This window comes from Anabrus simplex, chromosome 14 (assembly GCF_040414725.1).
Source record: "Anabrus simplex isolate iqAnaSimp1 chromosome 14, ASM4041472v1, whole genome shotgun sequence".
NCBI lineage: Eukaryota > Metazoa > Arthropoda > Insecta > Orthoptera > Tettigoniidae > Anabrus > Anabrus simplex.
Genome location: NC_090278.1, coordinates 88941261 through 88961778, shown reverse-complemented (window position 1 = coordinate 88961778; position 20518 = coordinate 88941261). Strand labels below are relative to the sequence as shown.

The following is a 20518-nucleotide window of genomic DNA, read 5'->3' as shown; positions in this document are numbered from 1 at the left end:
AATGTCAAATAAAATAAAAATTATTCTATTAAGCCAAAAAGGCCAGAAACGAATCAAAAGGTAACATAAGTTTCCCGAGTAACAGAACACTTAAAATTTACTTTTTAGTTGTCAATTTCAATTTGCTTTACGCCACACCGACAGATAGGTCTTATGGTGATCATGGAATAGGAAAAGGCTAGGAGCGTGAAGGAAGCGGCTGTGGCTTTAAAGTAGGTACCATCCCGGCATCTGCTTGGAGGAGAAGTCGGAAACCATAGAAAACTACTTTGAGGATAGCCGAGGTGGGAATCGAACCCCTCCCCTCTACTCAGTTGACCTCCCGAGGCTGAGTGGACCTGGTTCCAAGTCCTCGAACCACTTTTTCAATTTTGTGGGAGAGCCGGGGATCGAACCCGGGCCTCTGGGGGTGGCAGCTAATCACACTAACCACTTCACCACTTTCACACATAAGCCGAATGATGGGAGTGTGGATGCCTACTCACCTGATTAAGCTGGTAAGTAGAAATGAGCCTGCTGGGGGTTGAAAATAAACTGATGTAGAAGAAATGGGACTGACAAGGAGAGAACCCGTATGTGGAGACGGCCGCGTATAAAAATGTCGACTCTTTTTTAAAATGTTTTCATTTGTTTTATTGCTCCCTCTTCTGAAGCCCATGTTACACTGTGTTTATCCTATTCATGTTCCTACTTTCTGCATATATTGCATACAACTTAGCAAAATACTGTGACAATGAAGACTGGGAGTGCAGGGAACCGGTAAGAGGCGACAATATGGATGGGACCAGCAGCGAGTAAAACAGACCTAGTAAACTGTTACAGCTCACAATAACGCAGCTTTCTAGAAGATTCTGGAAGCTGGCTAACAATGGAGAAAGCACATGGAATGAACTGGAACTGCAAACAGCCTAGATAAAGAGAGAGAAGCTGAGCAAATGAGAGTAGGCCACAAATTAGTGCGAGGCAGTTACGAGACAGTCATGAGACGGGTGAACAGCTCTGGGGACGATATACATGTTGTCGAGTTTCCATGGGGTTTATATCTTTTATTAGTACATATGCAATGAACTATCTAGCTTTATTTTTGGGGAAACATGTTTACAAGAATAATCCTGAGTGATTTATAAAGAAACGTGTTTGGTTGAGTCACCCCTGTAGGACAGCAGCAGTTTGATGTGCCATAAGGTTGTATACTCAATCAAAGAAGCGTGTGTGTAGAAACTACATGAAGTAAAAATGAATTGGTTCATAAAGAAAGGGCTTCAGTCCATTTTAGCTAACTGTTGGGAAATCAAGAAAAACTATCTGTACATTTTACTATCATTATAGAAATGTAAAAATTGTTACTATTAAATAAAGAATGCATATTAGGATTCCTCTGAACATATTTAATGTATTTAACATCAGTAGTTGAATTATACAGATTTTTTAAATCTTGTAGACTAATGACTTTTCTTGATAAAAGAGGTTTACAACTGAATAGCACAAAAGTTTCCGAGAATACGTATTCTCAGAAACGAGTAGTGGCCAACGAGCATAAAAGTAGGGCTTTAGTCTGGACTGATGCCCTTCCTTTACAAAACGCTAACTTTCCAATCACAATATCACAGTGAAGGAGAGGCTGGACTTATCTCTTTTCTTTATAAAATGATGTGACGACCATTCGAGATGAGAATTCAATGTTAACTCAACATCGGAAAAAAAAAAAAAAAAAAGTATCTGATGCCCTTTCTTTATGAACCAATTCAAATAGTAGTCTAATAAATTTAGTAGCTTTACTTCTAAGGAGCATGACAACCCACCACAGTATCGAGCTTGATACCTTACAGAAAAATTCTGCTTGCCACGTCAGTGCTGATTATATTCACATGTAAAACCATTTATGGAAAAGAAGAATGAAAGAAGAAAAAAGTTCTTGCACCGTCTATAGAGGTCTGTGGAGGTCGTTAATTCACAACCGACTGAGAAGACTGGAAACGGGAAATGAAGGAGACGCAGCATTTTTCATAAATAAATATTTTAACAGATGTTTTTGGAAATATTCTTTGGAGAATCATTTTTGTGATTGTGTCAAAAAGTGCTGATCCAGGTAGTCTCTGAACACTAAATTCCAAAATCCACCTTAAGAAACAACTGTGTTGCAAATGTTAGTGACCAGTTACCTGGTAACATACAAAAAATCTTTCACTTACACTGAAGATTAAGGCAGTCCTTACCCAGTTCTCAACATTGAATTGTCATAATGAACATTGTCTCTTCGCACATTCGCATCACAGAGTGTAAGGGCTTGGTTCAAAAGCCAAGTGTCGTGTTGTTCCAAGCTGTTGGTGGAGAGATGGTGTGGAATGCCATTAGTAGACGTATAAATTTGAGTGGTAGTTTTAAAAGTACAAAAAGTCATAGTATGAAAATACATTTGGAATTCAAGAGAATAAACTGAGGCCAATATTCTCCAACATAAGAGTCCAGCTCATGAGAAAAGTCTCTGTGTAAAGAGATGAACATGTTCACTAAACAAACCGGTGAAAGGAGTAGAAACATGTCCCATACTCACAGACCAGAGCATGCGGTTCAAAATAAAACCAGTTGAAGTTTCTTAGAGTAGTCCTGTTAGTGTTGATGCAATTTACTGGCTAGAAAACATTCTGCAATACTGCGCTATACAATTACACGCAAAAGGAAATTCACCTGTCAGTAGTATAAGGTAGAAACCACTACATGAGAAAGATAGACAAGGTCGACTGAACAGGTAGAAATGGAAGGAGCCTTGAGTAAGTATCCATAGTGACCCGATAATAACTAAGACCCCGGAGAAGATGATATAGAACAGGTGGACCGAATTCTACGTTTATCAGCAGGCCAACGAGGCTAAGACTCGCTCCATGGCACACTCACAGAATGAAGTATAAGCAAGGTGCAAGGCTCAGTATATATGTGGTTGAGAAGGCTATACAAGGCGGCTCAACACATGGAAAGCAAATTAGGAGCAGTTGCATCATTGGAAACATCGAGAGAATATGTCACGTGACCGGGGAGCTTAGCACAGGTATGAGATGAATCCAGAATATTCTACAGGTGAAAAGGGAAGTTAGTGGAGGCCTCAGGCATAATAGTAGCGGCCGGGATAGCAAAAATGCATTTCATAATGAAACCCATACTGAGACGAAGACCCTAATTTAGTTTCCATAGTAGATCTCAGAAGTTGAAGCCATTGGTGAGTGGTGAGTCCGTTATAACTTATAGGGAGAGGAATTATTCAGCAAGGGAGATGTTTGATAAATTTCCAACTTCTTTGAAATCATTTAAGAAAAGACAAAGTAAACAAGTGATAGGGAATCTGCCACCTGGATGAAGGACTTAAAAGCAAATCAGTGGTGACTGATGGTTGATATAGGTTTAAATGTGAAGATGAATAGAAGACCAGGAAATTTTCTTAATTCTGATATTAAGATATGCCATACTGAAGGCATTTGTGAAGTAACAACTAGTGACGCATCCAACTCAAGCCCGCAAAACAATCTTAAGGATAGGCAAAAGGAGAAGAAAACTACTAGAATGTTATGCCATATTTATTTATACTATTTGCTTTACTTTGCACTGACACAGACAGGTCTTATGACGACGATGGGGTAGGAAGCAGCCGTAGCCTTAATTAAGGTACCGCCTGCTGTGAAAATCGGAAAGAAAACCTATCTTCAGGGCTGCCAACAGTAGGGCTCGAACCCACTATCTCCCTAATACTTGCAAACAGATACGTTACTCCACCAATCGCTCAATACTTAAATTAATGTTATTTGCTTTATGTCCCACTAACTAGTCTTTCGGTTTTTCTGAGTCGCCGAGGTGCCGGAATTTAGTCTCGCAGGAGTTCTTTTACGTGCCGTAAATCTATCGACATGAGGCTGACGTATTTGAGCACCTTCAAATAACACCGGACTGAGCCAGGATTGAACCTGCCAAGTTGGAGTCAGAGGGCCAGCGCCTCAACCGTCTGAGCCACTCAGCCTGGTGATACTTCAATTATTACCATGTATGTTAAACGTATGAACTTAAAAGATGGAAAGGTATTTAGGAGTAAATCTGTTGGGACTGGGCCCTCATGTTGTAGCAAACACATTTACCAGGCTGCGGTCTCCCAAAGGTTGATAACCGCTGTTGTAGATGTGCGTAGCACTGGCAGATGTAGCACCCAATGATTAAAGATATTAGTATCAAAAGTATCAAAGGTATGGCATTCCATCTCTAATATTTACTAGAGAAGCAAACTTATAATGCAGCTAATATTCATTCACATACGATGTAAGATAGATTAGTAATAATCACTCTGGAAAACTTCTTAAACAGGTATATCATCATCTTAATACTCTCATGGATAATCGAGAGCTAAAAACCATCAGTATATTTAAAAAAACAAAGAAGTTTCGGTACCTTTATTTTGGTATCGGGCGCACACCTGCTCTAGATTTTTCACTGTGATGTGACCTAGATAAGTTTAGGGATAGAACAGACAAAAAAAGGCACACAATACCAAGATGACCAAAACAAGAGCATAACAAACAAAACAAAAATGGTCTTAAGAAAAACAAGCCATAAACCATGCACTCCTAAAAAGCATTCAAAAACAATGAACATACCATTCTCTCAAGATCCTTCTGATAATAATAACCTCCAAAATAACTGGCAAACATTTTAGAGACAGACCGGGGTTAGGCAATATTGAAAATAGGTATGGAAGGAGAGAAATAAAGTAGGTGCCTAGCTGAGATGAATGGAAAAGGAATAAAGTTCATAGTTTTACTAGCGGCCCATTCTGGCTTGAGAGCAAGAAGCTAAAAATGCCATTTCAGATATTGGCAAACGATTATCAGGAATTACGGGATACCCTTGTTTAACTGAATTCCTGGGGCAGCATATAGGAAATGCTATCCAGCGAGGAAATGCTGCCATTGTTATGGGCAGATTCCCAGACACCGCTGCGAAGAATAAAATTTTCTATCTTGTTTCTTAGACTTTTACAGCTGGAGCGAAGCACCAAGGATAACAGCAGAAATTTACCATGTTGTAACCTATTGAACCTTGATTTGTACGTTTATATCATATAAATTTATAAAAAGGAATTGTTCAAAGACTCAAAATAATTTTCAAGTCATGGTAATAAGACTTGCATGCTTTTCTGATAGACAATAGTAGCAGTTTTCCTCGAGATATAGACGATGTTACCAAAGTAAGAGGTATGGAATGTACAACACAAGACAACATAAAACGTCCCCATGACCGATCACAAGGAAATACAGACGTTCCAAAGATATACCGGAATTATTGATTACAGCCCTACCTCATATAACCCACTTCTAGCAGCTGTAGCCTTGTTCGAGTACAAAAAGTGCTCAAAATGTGTCACAAGTCTGATGGCTTTTTGTCTTCTGAACAGCACATTTTTTACTGTTGTGGGGAATCGTGCATGATGTAATCACCACAGCCATAGGGGAAGAAGAGAAATCATCAAACCCATAATGATTGGATGGCTATGTGACCTAAATCAGGACACCAAAATGAATACAAAATACCCCCTCCATATCAGCTGACAACAAAGACAGGCATGACCCATAAACGATCAGTCATAAGATGTACATACATTGGGACGTTCTGTTTTGTTTAGTGATGTATTATCCAGTCCCGATTATCTCCCCATTTTTCGGAACATACTGTATATACATAGCTTAGCGCAATGTTTTTTCAGGGCCCCTTGTAGCCGTCTGTCCGTCAACTTGGCTCCTTTCTCCCCATGGGATATTCCGCGCTGTCCCTAAAACTGCTAAATCATCCGTACAAATTATATATTGCTGGGTACTTGAGGTAAATAAACAGTTCATTTTGACATGGATTATGAGAGTTATGGTTACTGATTTTAAGGACGATTTGTTACTGCATGTTGCCCTTATTAAGGGCTAATTTTTCCTGACAAGTATATACATCTGTGTTCTCCCTAGGACCTTTTAAATGGGACAGACCACCCGACTAACACAAACTAGATAAGTGCTAGTTACATAATATTAATACATACTTAAGTCACTGGGTGCTCCAAATTAAAATGTAAATACTGTAAATATATTTATTTAAAAATGAAAAATCTTCATTATTCTCAGCATAACTGCATGAATTATATTAAAAGTTTAAATGTTTAGCTTTACTATCAAATAGTGTCGTGCACGAGCGGTGTCCGGATTAGTACAGAATTCCATGCGAGCACTCGATTCCATGGGAGGTCACAAACCCGAATGGCACTCCACAGCAACCGGGAGATAAGCTTCAGTGTTAAGTGATTATGAATGAGCAACAGGACACCTGAAGCTCAAAATACTCTCATGTCTTTTTCGCCATAATAACATTAAAATAGTTCAATTTTGCAGTTAGTTTACATGTCTAATATTACTGTTAATGCCCTGGGGGGAAATACAATGAATTTTTTAATCATATTCATTTTTTACGTGATCTGCCCGGCTCTTCATTCCTGCCGCCCGGCCGACAAAAAAATTCCGGAGAAAACACTGTACATTCCCAAATTTGTTTGTAGAATATTTTATGCTCAATAATTTTTCTACATATACTCGGGGGGGGGGGGAAGGAGGTCTATTGTTGATGGTTTACGCAGCATCAGCCAAGCACGTCCTCAGGTAACAGGTTTTTTTTAAAACTTAAATCGTCACTGTTTGGCTCCCCTTTGTCATAGATTAATGTTTTTCAATCTAAACTTTCCCAAATAAATGCTCTCTACAACGGCAAAAGCCGCATCAGAATTTGTCTGGTGCTTCTCGGACTGGGACTTTAACCCATTGAGCCCTGCATATTTGTTGGATTGAAACTGCATTGGCGCTGGGATTATTTTGGAGGAAATATAGTGTCGCTTCATATCATGAGAAATTTCTTACTTACAAAACCATTACAGATTTAAATATACATGAAAACAAAAGGCTTTCATACCACAAACTGCAGAACAAGGAATAGAGTAAAACATTTTATTTTATTAGCATCACTGGTCCGTAAACAGTCCGCCTGCTGAGCTGAAACACAGCCTTCTCTTTGCATTTCCTCTTCGATTTCCACATCTATTTGTTCTTCAGGGGCATTGCTCACACTAGTACTAATATTACTACTAATTTCACTGAAAAAATGACATTCCTAATCATCATTACTTCCTAAAAGGGGTTATATATCTGTAAATACCAGTTCTATACTGGCAGCCATCTTGTTTAGAAGCGAATCTCAAAGTCGGGAGATAGCCCACTTCAAACTAATATTACCAAGCACACTATCGATAAATATTAGCAAAGAGCATATAACATTGCAAAGAAAGAGTACCTACACAAATCACAAATGCAACCCACTCTGCCATCTCTTGAGGAAAAGTTGAATCATGTAGTAGTAAAATGAGACAACGGAACAGTTCCGTGGTCCGGCACTTGGTCCACCGAGATGAAGCACGGAACGGTTCCGTGGCTCGGGCCAATGAGTTAAAGGATATTATTACTCTTTTGGCTGTGAGTTAGCTTATATTAATAAACAGGATGTAAGGACAGGCTGGTGGTATGGAGACAGGAAAAAGGAAGGTAACTCAACATGTCTCAATTATTGGGCATAATGTACATTTTACTCACCATGAATGCAGCATCAGAAAGACTTAGAGAGAATGGAGGATCACAGTTTGAATGCATTCTGCACACCTGTCTTACTCACATACTTCCCCATGTTCATCATGATTAAAAATTTAAAATGTGCGAATGTTTATCGGTGGTTGTTGGTAGCGGTTCAAACACCGCACCATTACAGGTAGGTGTTTGGCAAGACACATCATTATCATTCTCCAACTCCAGTTTCCTGGGTGTGGCCTCTTCTTACTATCTTAATACCTTTTTCCTTCCACTTGTAACATTGTCGACTCACCTCTGCTGCATGTCATTTTCAGCTGCTTTCTTCCCGGCATTCTACCTCCGCACAGCGTTACAGCTACACGACTACTGCTAGCCGATCGCCTGTGTCAGACTCTGATGACATCAGCGGCTCTAGACTACAACTCTTCATGGACGTTCTCGGCATTTCTAGTGCTACGTGTCATTACTTTCCCTGTACCTCCCTTCTCCAAGTGACCCATATAACAAGCTCTCTTTGCCTGCTACATCGAGGCTTCTTCGACTGTTGGAGAGAGGGCCACATCTTTGTGCTATGGTGGTGTATATTTTCACCTCAGTATGGGAGTTGAGTATTTGACCATGAGGTATTGTAAACTTCGCATAACTATGTTCTCAAGTGGTTGTACTCTATTATGTATCCATAAAGGAGCAGCTGGATGTCTAATTCCTTTATTTGGAATACTGTTGGAAGCTTTGCGAAAATGAACTATTTGTCAATACTCTAGAAAACTTCTGGTACTTCAAAATGTGTCAACATTTTTCTACTGCTCAAAAGTCTTATCTTGAACCTGTTTACATCTATGTTACAGTCAGAGTTATCTAAAACTTGCTATTTGAAAATAGCACATTATTTTCTAGTCAGGTCAATTCTTATGGTATACCCGGACTTTGTAATTTAAAATGTTGATCTTTAATTCATTCTCTTATTCTATTGTTTTCATATCTTCCCTAACGTTTCTTATTTCACGCTGTACAACTGGTTGTTTCATTTAATGTATAGAGATGGGAATTAAAGGCACGAATAAGTTAGAACACAAATGTATTTGAACAAGGCGCAAGTGTCATATACCCACACGACGGCTCTGCAGTGAAATTTGCATAAATATTAGCGATCTGAACTATGAGAACCCCTAAAATTTATGCAACTCACTGGCACAACTGTACAGCGGCCAGATTACACTTGCGCCTAGTTCAAATACACTGAGCTCGATAGCTGCAGTCGCTTAAGTGCAGCCAGTGTCCAGTAGTCGGGAGATAGTGGGTTTGAACCCCACTGTCGGCAGCCCTGAAGATGGTTTTCCGTGGTTTCCCATTTTCACACCAGGCAAATGCTGGGGCTGTACCTTAAGGCCACGGCCGCTTCCTTCCCACTCCTCGCCCCTTCCTGTCCCATTGTCGCCATAAGACCTATCTGTGTCAGTGCGACGTAAAGCAACTTGCAAAAAGAGTTCAAATACGTTTATATTCTAACTTATTTGTGCCTGTAATTCCCATTTCTATTAATGTACGTAATGTAAAGGTTATTAAATAACACTTGTATGTTTTATTATTCACCCACCTATTCAATACAACACAATTTTAAAAATTAGGACATTGTCCTTATCAAAACTGTTGACATGAAATTAATATATTTGATGGTACATGTTTCACCTATCATCAGCCACATTTTTCACCTTAGGATAATTTATGAATGCTGTTAAAAACTATGTCGTTTAAAATGTATTGGAGATTGTTGAACAACTATTACAATATAAAATGTAGTATGCTGTTACTTGAGAATATTTGTGATAATATTGGAGTCTAAAAACATGATAATTATTTGATGATGACATTTTAAAAGATATTACAATAAAAATAAAAATCAGAAAATACATTCCATTTAGTTGTCAGATGGTGTATTGTTAAAAACTTATGGAAAGTTGAGCAATGGTAATGGTCGTTGGTTCTTGAAGTTAATCAATATTGATTTTTATTTATTTGCTTATAAATTTTGAAGAATTTTCATATGGCCTGGTTCCCTTTGCGATAATTATTTCCAATCAGGTACCTGATCTATCCTAAGGTGAAAAATATGGCTGATGATGCCTACTATTGTTAGGCAAAACATGTACCATCTAATATATTAATTTCATTTTAACAATTTAGATAAGGACAATGTCCTAATTTTTAAAATTGTACTGTACTGAATAGGTGGATGAATAATAAAACATACAAGTGTTATTTAATACAAATATTTTCAATACGGACCCAAAAATGAATTTTATCACATATAATGTAAAGGTTATTCGGATGAAATCCAAATTGTCACCATCACTGATCTTTGTAATATTTCCTTTGTGTAATGTTGTGAAATGAGTTCTATCTTTCGATATTTTTGGTACTGTGCTATTCCTAATCTGTTGTGTCTTGCGTTTGAATACATCTATCTTGTCCATCCCCTAGTGTACTTGTATTTTCCAGACTGCTTGTACATTGCTATTCGTATCTTCTCTGTTTGTACCATCCTCGTTATACCCCTCATTGCCTAACACTTGAAATGTCTTTTCCATGATCATCTTTTATCTTTCGTAATAATAACACTAATCATAGTTTTGTTTGTCCAACCCTTATCCCGTTTCTCTACGGGGTCGGGTATGAAATGAGACGAATCTGTCGTGGCTTTTTTTTTTAACCGGATACCCTTCCTGACATCAACCTCATAAATACGAGTTAATGAGATGAGAGGAGTTAATGAGATGATGAGATGAGAGGAGTTAATGAGATGAAACGAGTGATGCAATATATGATAGTAGGGAGTGGGTGAAACCCAGTGCTGGCACATAGCCTACTCCTGTCGAATAGCACCAAAGGCTCTGTTCAAGGCTTAACGTCTCCATCCGACAGACAAATCACCATGAACAGCATCATATACCCTCACTCCATACGAGCACTGCGGAGAGGTTTGGAATTTAATTTAGGCTTTTGGTACGCAATCTAGAGATTATAAATTGTATACCACCACCTCCCCTACCTGCTGGCGAACATTCTGAAGGTGAATTTTTTTTTGACCAACGGGACTCGAACTGGCTAAACGGGGTGTCAGTTTTGCCTCCAAAGTCTTAACGAACATGGCCACCAGGTGGCCTAATAATAATAATAATAATAATAATAATAATAATAATAATAATAATAATAATAATAATAATAATAATAATAATAATAATAATAACCTACCAGCCACATTGGTAGCGGAGCCAACGAGACACTTCACACTTTGAGATATAAGTTTTTTTTAAATTGCATTCTTCCATTGTCCATTCTCATGACATGTCCATATCACTGAAGCCTGTGCTTCTTCATAACATTCACTTCTGATCCTCTAAGATGGAACAAATAACTACAGTACATGTAAAATGATCTGTGCATTCCTAGAAGCAGCTAAAGAATTTCCTTCCTTTTAAATTAAAAATTAAGCCTGTCCAAGCATTCTTATTTTCTTTACCTAACCATTGTGACAATGTACAGTACTTCCTGACCTAACAAAAGACCAATGTCTAAAGTTCCAATGAGCATAAAATGTATCAGATTTATTCATAATCTATGATATAAATACTGAAATACTGCATGTATCTGAGCTTTAGAATACAAGACTCTTCATTGTAACTGCCTTGGCCTCTTTATAAATTTCTGAACTAGATTTATGCTCAAAGCACTGTACTTGTTGACCTAGTTTTATGCTTACATTTTTTTTTACAGAATTCTTTTTTGGTAAGCTTTAAATTTTTGCCCCTGTAAATATGCTAAAAAATAGTCTCAGTTGGCATTGCTATGTGGAAATAGCAAAATAAAAAGCATTACGTTAGAGATTCTGTCATATTTAAGAACACCACCAGTTGCCAGTGCCCAAAGAACATAAATTCTCTCCATTTACTTAAAGAACCAGGAAAATCTTGGGATTTTCAAAAAATACAGGAATACTGAATCTGCTCTCAAAATAAGGAGATAAGTTTCTGCGATCAGGAGAGGAGGAGGAAGTTGACACGTCTGTTCATACACTGAATTTGTATAGGTTTTCAAGCACTGGTTAAAAAAAAAAAAAAGTGTCATATCAAGTCACAACAGGAAGTTTCAAAATTATGGGTACAACCTTCAGGGGTGAGTAGAGGATACTGAAACAGGAAAAAAAAAAAAAAAAAAAAAAAAATCCTAATAAACATGGAAACCAATCAGTTCCAAGATATAATATAATCACATTTGCAACTGTTACAACGTTATTCAGCAGACAACTGGGAAGTTAGAAGAAGAGGGGAGAACAAAATTCAAAACAATGAATCAAAATTCCTACAAAGTGTGATAGAAAAGATAATTAAAAAATGAATATGTCAGGAAGGAAATTGGAGTAGAAAAGTTGAATGAAGAACAGACTGATGGTGGTTTGGAGGAGGGAAGAATAGTGAAACAGCCGATGAGGCTAAATTTGAGGGAAATAGAGCAAGAAGGAGATCCAGAGTAGACTTGACCAAGACCAGTATAAGAAGGAGGAACTTGGAATGGAACAGAATTACAGAAGAAGAATGGTGGAAGGAAAGAGGAAAGTGGGGAAGTGCCATAAATGCCCCAACCCAGCTGGAGCTGGATAAGGGAAAATAATGACAACATTTTTTGTGTTTTACGTCCCAGGTACAAGGCTCTACAATGGATGTCAACAGTGCCTTGTATCTGTAGCAACATTTGCCATGGCACCTTATATGTTAGCATGTCCATTCCCAGAAAAAGTGTGAGGTGCCCTGACAACTGTTTCAAATGCCCCTACAAATAAAAGACGCTGTTAGCATTTAATGCAGCAGCCAGTATACAGAGCATAAACAACAATTGCAAATGTGATATCATATCATATCTCCAAAATGGTTGGTTTATGAGGGCTTTCTTCCCTGTATACACCAGCGCAGGTTGGACTTAACTTGTGCAGGGACACAGGAACATGGAAAGGAACACCTACTGGACTGAGCAAGTGACAGGAATGTGGGAAGAGGGAGAAACATAAAGAGGAGACAAGGACAATCTTCACATCTACTCACCAATCCCAGTTCTTTCGAGCCCCCACGAGCCGAGTAAACTATCCAAGTATGCATAAGATAGATTCCAGTAAAGAAGTTTTTACAAGTATTTGCAATTCAACTCAATACCCCCAGGGCCAAGAAAAGTGAAAAGAACTTCAGTTTAGAGAATGACTTCATTATTTCCATTTTTTTGACTGAGGGTCATCCAAATATTTGTGTAATGTAACGCGACAAAATGTGTGACGGAAGTTAACCATAGCAACCGTGCAGGCTGTCTTATGACTGGTTTCCCCCTAAAATTAGCAGCTGTTGATAGATGGCCATGACCGGAAGAAATATTTATGATCATTTGATTTTTGCAAATGGAAAAGTAGTTTCTTTCTTAACGTCCCTGTTCTAGGTTTTCTAGGTTGAATATTTTGTTCGAGAGCCTGTTTGGTGGCCATGATCATTAAGTTTCAAGTCTTCATATTCTAACACCATAGTTAGATGTTTCAAGTACCATCTCACCATCAGAATTTCAGCAGACAGGGTACACGAAAGTTGATGGTATAGAATTTCCTATCATTATGTTATGATCCACAAGCCTAGATTCAGTTACAAATCTTTCTACAGAGGTTCAATCAATCAATCAATCAATCAATCAATCAATCAATCAATCAATCAATCAATCAATCAATCAATCAATCAATCAATCAATCAATCAATGACCTGCATTTAGGACAGTCGTCCAGGTTGCAGATTTCCTATCAATGTTTACCTCATATTTACATTTATTTATCATTGTTTACCTGGCTTCTTCTTAAATATTTTCAACGAACTTGGAAGATGATCAAACATTTCCCTTGATAATTTTTCCAATCCCTCACTCCTCGTCTTATAAATGAATATTTGCCTCCATCTGTCCTCTTGCATCCCAACTTTATCTTCATATTATGATCTTTGCTACTTTTAAAAGTTCCACTGAAGCTTACTCTTCTACTTATGTCATTTCATTACATAATATTATAAAGTCTTATTCGGTTCATGTTTTGCCCTTCTTCAGGGGCATCATCAGCCTTGACTCAAACCATAAAGTCATTGGTCAGGATCCTTAACAATCCTTATATGTTGCAAAGATTTAAAAATTATTATTTCGTACTTGTATGATATCTTGAAATTGATAAAATAAAAACATCTAAAATTATAGTTGATACAAATGATTGCTAATGAAGAAAAACTTGATGATAAACGGAAACATTTCTAAAATTAGAATTTGGTAATTTCTTTCTTATCTCTTGTGAGGTTTAGAATGTCTAAAATGGATCTTCAACTTTTTCACGCATGAGCTGCTTAAAAATGTTAGAAGTCATTTGTATGATGACTTGTTCTATCTGGAAAAAGCTTTACTAGTTGATTCCAGAGCCTAACATGAACTCAATCAAGAGTGAATGTCAGACTATCATAAACCATTAGTCGTGGAGACATCATTTGAATCTAAGCTGTACAATTGGTTAAGTTGCAATCAAATTCAACGTTAAAATTACTGTTGTTATAACATGTTTGTTGGATGAATCCAGCTTGCTGTCATGTGTGATGAAATGAATGAACAAGTTCTTGACAAAGCTTAGCTGAAATGTTTGATCGACTATGAAGATGCAACTGCTGTTGTTTGAAATTGTTGGTCAAATGGTGACGTTCGACACAGATGCTAGGTGTTGGCTCTTAACTTCTGGAGTATGACTGAAAATTATCTGTAACGTGAGGAAAGGTATGGAAGAATAAGATTTGTGATGCGAGACAGCTAAACTTAAACGAGGTCACTGTGTGTATGTTACTTACTTCTTCAATTGTGCTGGGCGTGTCTGGCTGCTCTGGATGTGCCTGCCTGACTGGCACTTCTACTTCTAGTAGTGTACTGGTGTAAAGGTAGGGGTGGGGAACGTGGAGGGTCTTTGGAACCAAATGCTTTTTCGAGATAGAACAAGTCATCAGACAAACGACTACTAATGTTTTTAAAAACCAAACCAAACCCCATGGCACTACAGCCCTTGAATGGCCTTGGCATACCAAGCGACCGCTGCTCAGCCCGAAGGCCTGCATATTACGAGGTGCCGTGTGGTCAGCACGACGAATCCCCTCGGCCGTTATTCTTGGCTTTCTAGACCGGAACATTTTTAAGCAGCTCGTGTGTAAAAAAGTTGAAGATTCATTTTAGTCATAGACATTCTAAACCTCACAAGAGATAAGAAAGAAATGACCAAATTCTAATTTTAGGAAAGTTTATTTTTATCATCAAGTTTTTCTTCATTAGCAATGATTTGTATCAACTATGATTTTAGGTGTTTTAATTGTATCAATTTCAAGATATCACACAAGTATGAAATAATAAGAATTTTTAAATCTTTGCTAACATATAAGATTTGTTCAGGATCCTGACCAATGACTTTAAGGTTTGAGTCACGGCTGATGATGCCCCTGAGGGAGGGCGAAACATGAACCGAATAAGACTTTAAATAATATTATGTAAATCTTAACTACAAGAACTTATTTTGTACTGAAAAAGTGGTCTTAATAAACATTTCTGTAATACTCCCGATAAACATCAAATTCAATATGGACCAGACATGAGAATTATCACATGCAACATACCACACAGTCGTGCATCTCGTCTCTTTACTCTTAAGTCTACCCAGCCCAAACCTTGCAACATTTTAGTAACACTGCTCCTTTGTCGGAAAACACCCAGAACAAACCGTGCTGCTTCCCTTTGAAATTTGTCCAGTTCTCATGTCAAGTAGTTCTGCCACCATACAGTGAAGCCATACTCTGTGGTTTACCAGAGACTTATACGCCCTCTCCTTTACATCATTACTATAAACCCTAAATACCCTCATAACCATGTGCAGAGATCTGTACCCTTCTTAACAACCTCATTCATACGAGTGAGTTATATGGAGTGAGGACAGTATGACGCTGATGATGATTTGTCCATTGGAAAGGGACAGAGACCCCTTAGTGTTATCCGGCAGGAGTAGGCTATTTGCTGACACCGGGTCTCACCCTCCCCCTACCACCTCATCATCACACTGAACACAGAAACACGTACGTCTCTGAAGTATGGAGTAACTAATTCCTTGACCAAAGACAGTGTTTCTTCTTCATGACATATACTCATTGGATGTCGGCTGGCATCGGGGCGATCTGGTTCTTGTTCTCAGCAACTCAAAAACAAGTTGGGTACTGAGCCCATACCATTCCCATAGATTCTGTAGCTGAGATGTTCTCCTTCTGCTACTTCTCCTTCCTTGAATTTTACCTTGTAAGATACGCTGAAGGAGTCTATATTTATCATTTCGAATGATGTGGCCAAAGTACTCACGTTTCTTCTTTTTGATGTTATGCATGACCTCTAGCTCTTTGTTCAGGTGTTGGAGTACTTCTGTCGACCCATGATATTCTCAGCAGGCGTTGGTAGCACCACATCTCAAAGGATTGAAGTTGTTTGGTGATGTTCTCCATTAGCGTCCAAGTCCAGGCACCATACAATAGAAATCACAGGAATAGAACCAGCTTTTGGGTGGTTAAGCCATGTGCGTTTGCAGAGTTTCGCCCAGATGTGCCAATCCAACTGATGAGCCCAAATGGCACGTCTGGCCATTTTTGGAACTATAAAGTAAGACAAAAATACATAACACCGAAGTAAACAGAGTCGGAGATTGACTCTGAAGTCCCTGTTACAGAGAAGTTTGCTCATTCTCTTGAATGCAGTCCTTGTCTGTTCAATCCGGGACCCAATTTCAACAGCATTATTCCAGTTGTGATCCAGTACGCTGCCGAGATACTTAAAGCATTGGACTTGCTCCAATGATGTGCCAGGTACTGTCAAGTTAACAGGCTGAATGACACGTCTGCTTATGGTCTTTTTCACGTTTAAACGTAGACCTGCTGCAGCACTGTGTTCAATCACACAATTTAGTAATGTCTGCAGATCTTCAGCACTTGTTGCAAGGAGAACAGTATCATCTGCATATCGCAGATAATTTATTATGCGCAAAAATAAATAGAGAAGACAATTTGCTTCTTGATCAAGTCTGCCAAATAATTTGTTACCTGATCATATGTGCATCCATAATCTTAACTGGAGAGGCCATAATTTAGAATGGAACAATTAATTTTAGATCCTCTGTAAGAGACTGAGTTACAAGAATTCAAAGTTCTCAACAATTAACATGGTTAAGTATGTGAACAAGGTACAAGTGCATTAATTTAGATAAATTAATGAACAATCATTGGAGAGAAAGAAAAAATACATGTAACAAGAAAGTCATTCCAAAATACCAAATGCACTAATCGCACACTTGAACCACTAGCACAAGCATCTAATGAGAAAGCATACCTTAAATTACATAAGACGAAAAAATAACTATGGTGAGGAAATGCATTTTAGAAGAAGAGGGGGAAGAAAAGGGGGAAGTACCACATTGTCCCATGTCTGCAAACATGCTTTGATGATCATCCTGCACAAAAAGAAGGCGTAAATTCCAAAACCACACAAGTCCAATAGCAACTCTTTAATATGTACATTTTACTAGATAAACTTCCACAACCAGAATACTAGTATTTTCACTATTCATTCAAACATAACCAATACAAGTTGTAGTTTGCATCTTTTGTGATATCCAGAATTTTTTAAAAATTATAACTAATTACAAAAAAACTGGTCACATACATGAACGATCACTGGCTTTTTTAATGTGTGACATGAAACAACAGCTAGCTTCTCAAAATACATGTTTATTTGTTGTGAAATATTTGCTATTCGGACAGGAGAGCAGTACAAGGGCTGACATTGCTTGTACCTGACTAAGCCTTCAAGCGCTTGGCTTTCTGTGTCCCTTGTACTTTCTGATCTACTCAGTCCCATTCACAATGCAATTTTCCTGGGTTTCTTGGTCTGCTCTATCAAACTGGTGCATCGGCCACTGTACACAATGTTACGCTAACTTTCTAGTAAAATTTGTACACAAGACCACAACACTGAAACTTCAGAATTATTATTATTATTATTATTATTATTATTATTATTATTATTATTATTATTATTATTATACCTTGGTCTACCTCTACTGTTCTTACCACCTACATTTTGCTCAAAAACTAACTGCGAAGTCCTGGGTGTCTTAAGATGTCTCCTACATTCTTTGTCTCCTTCTTGTTGTCAAATATGGCCAAATCGATCTCCTCTCACCAATTCAGTTCAGAATCTCTTCATTTGTGATTCCATCAATCCATCTCACCTTCAGCATTCTTCTGTAACACCACGTTTCAAAAGCTTCTATTCTCTTTCTTTCTGAGCTAGTTATCGTCCATAGTCTTCAAACAAACATCTTTCTAATTCCTATATCAATGTTCGAAGTGAGCAAATTTATTTTCTTAAGGAGGGCCTTCCTTGCTTTTGCTAGTTTGCATTTTATGTCGTCCTTACTTCTACCATCGTTAGTTGTTTTACTGCATCTAAATCAAGACAAGTCTGTGATTGACTGTGCTCCCAAAATTGTAATCTATTGCTGTGTTGAATGATGTAAAAGACAATTTGCAGCCGATTACAGCAGAACCAAGGAAATCCGAACTAACTTGGTCTGGATATGTACGAACTATCCGAAAAAAGCCTGTAATACTTTATATACAGTATAAGCCGCCACAAAGCAACACAATCTAGTGTTGAGACAAAGGAGGGAGAATAATGAGACTTTGAGTGGAAGCGTCATCGCTGTCATTGCAATGTGCGACAAAAATTAAATTTAAGTAATGTACTGCGATATGATTACGCTAAATGCCAGTTTAGATAAAACATTTTAAGTACAATACTAAGATTAATTGCAAGTGGGGATTTAATACCTTTTCCTCTCATCATGGATTCTGTTCACATTGCAAGAATTTTTGGATTACCAGGGTTCTTATGTATACATCTTCTTTATTAAACCTATGAGGTTACTTTTAAGGGGGCAAAAAATGCAAAACATTGTCCGTAATCCATGGCAGGAATGCACTGTACTACTTGACTCCATGGCTAACTGAGTAGCATGCTCAACTTGGACCAACAAGCTCCAAGATTTCATTCCAGGTCGAGGACTTTAATTTGCACTGGTTATCTTGTCTGGTTTGTCTTCAACATTAGGTTTCATCCTAGGTAGGGCTCTTGTTTTCATACACACGCAGGTTATCCATGAGAGTCGAACTGAAAGACCTGCACGAGTCACAGACCATTATGTTTAGTCTTCATCTTCTTCATGATATGTTTCTACTCATGCAGGTCGTTCACAGAGCCTCTTCCAATCTTCTCTTTTTTCCCCACAGTCTATTGTTCATCAATGTCTCCCATTGTAGTCCTCTCCGATTTATGTCATCCTCACCTGATCTGTCCATCTTGGTCTTGATCTTCCAATTGGTCTTCTTCCAAATTCTGTCCATTCCAGAGCTCTTCTTGGTAATCTTTCTTGTCCCATTCTTTTGACGTGGCCAGAACCATTTCAGCCTATTTATCTCCATAGTTTCTTTTACGGGGTTGATCTTTTAGCGTGTTTTGTATTGTTTCATTTCTTATCTTGTCCCTCCTTATTTTACCCAAGATGCCTCGCAGAAAGTGCATCTCTGTCGTTTGTAATCTACTTGGATCTTATTTTTTTTGTCCAAATCCAACATTCTGATCCGTAGGTCAATGTTGGCAAATAATATGATTCCAATTTCTAATTATGTCTGCTACACAGTAATACAATTTTAAGCCATTTCCTAACCTCTCTGAAATTTCTTCCTTGTGTTTCCTTTCCCAGCTAGCTTACTTCCTAGATATTTAAAAAAATCAACTTCTTAAAAAAAAAAATTCCATTACAGCTAACACTCTTCATTTTTCTGTTTTCGGTACTAATTTTCATTACCTCCCTTTTTGTTAAATTTGTTTCCATGCCTGCTTCTTCAACTGCCCTCCACTAGTTATTTTTTAACGTGATATTAAGCTTTTGTACTTCTGCCACGTCAAGAAAACAAGGTAAAGTTCTTTACGTTTTGCAGAAACCTTTGCTTCAAGTCTCCTCTGTTCACGAGAGCTTCCCGTCTACAATTGCAGGCCGCAAAACCATCAATCTAAATGTTATTATTTCCTGTGAATCTTTAGTCCTATGAAGAGTGGTGGTAGTGATTTTTGTTTTAAGAGGAAGTACTACTAAATAACTATCCTCTCTGAACAAATTAAGCAGAAAATAAATTTAAAATAAAACAAAACTTTTGTTCAATGGAGGAACATCAAAATGAATTTAAAAATAAAGGAAAAATGATTGTATTAACCCATCCTGTTTAACATAGTATTGGAGAAAGTCATAAGAACCTGGGAAAACTCTCTGAAAGTAGAAGGCATACAGGGAATTCATCTTGGACACAAGGGAAAAAATTGGAAATTAAATGTCTGGCTTTTGCTGATGATCTTGCTCTCTTAGCTCAAAACAGAGAGGATGCTGGAGCTTCTTCATAACATTGCAAAGAAAACAGGTCTCAAAATCTCCTACGAAATGATGAAGTACATGGAGTACCGACATCAGGGAGAGAAAAGCATCGAAGTGAAGTATGGAAAGGTTAGAAGAGTAGAATTTAAGTATTTGGGAGAACTGATCCAACCAAATGGACTAAACAAGGAGGCAAACAAGGAAAGAGCTAGAAAATTGGAACTGGCCGACAGACTGACACAGAACAGGTACAATAAACGGGCAATATCCTACAAAGCCAAAATTAAACACTACAACGTTGTTGTAAAACCAG

At 37.9% G+C, this 20518-nt stretch overlaps 1 protein-coding gene across 1 annotated transcript in view; it reads right to left on the bottom strand.

Annotated features, from left to right (window-relative positions):
* Window positions 1-20518, bottom strand: part of LOC136885661 (uncharacterized) — a 220675-nt gene that overhangs the window by 52780 nt on the left and 147377 nt on the right. Inside the window, exon 16 of the mRNA XM_067158354.2 lies at window positions 4429-4482. Coding sequence (XP_067014455.2) covers window positions 4429-4482 — 54 coding nt within the window. The remainder of the gene's footprint in view (window positions 1-4428; window positions 4483-20518) is intronic.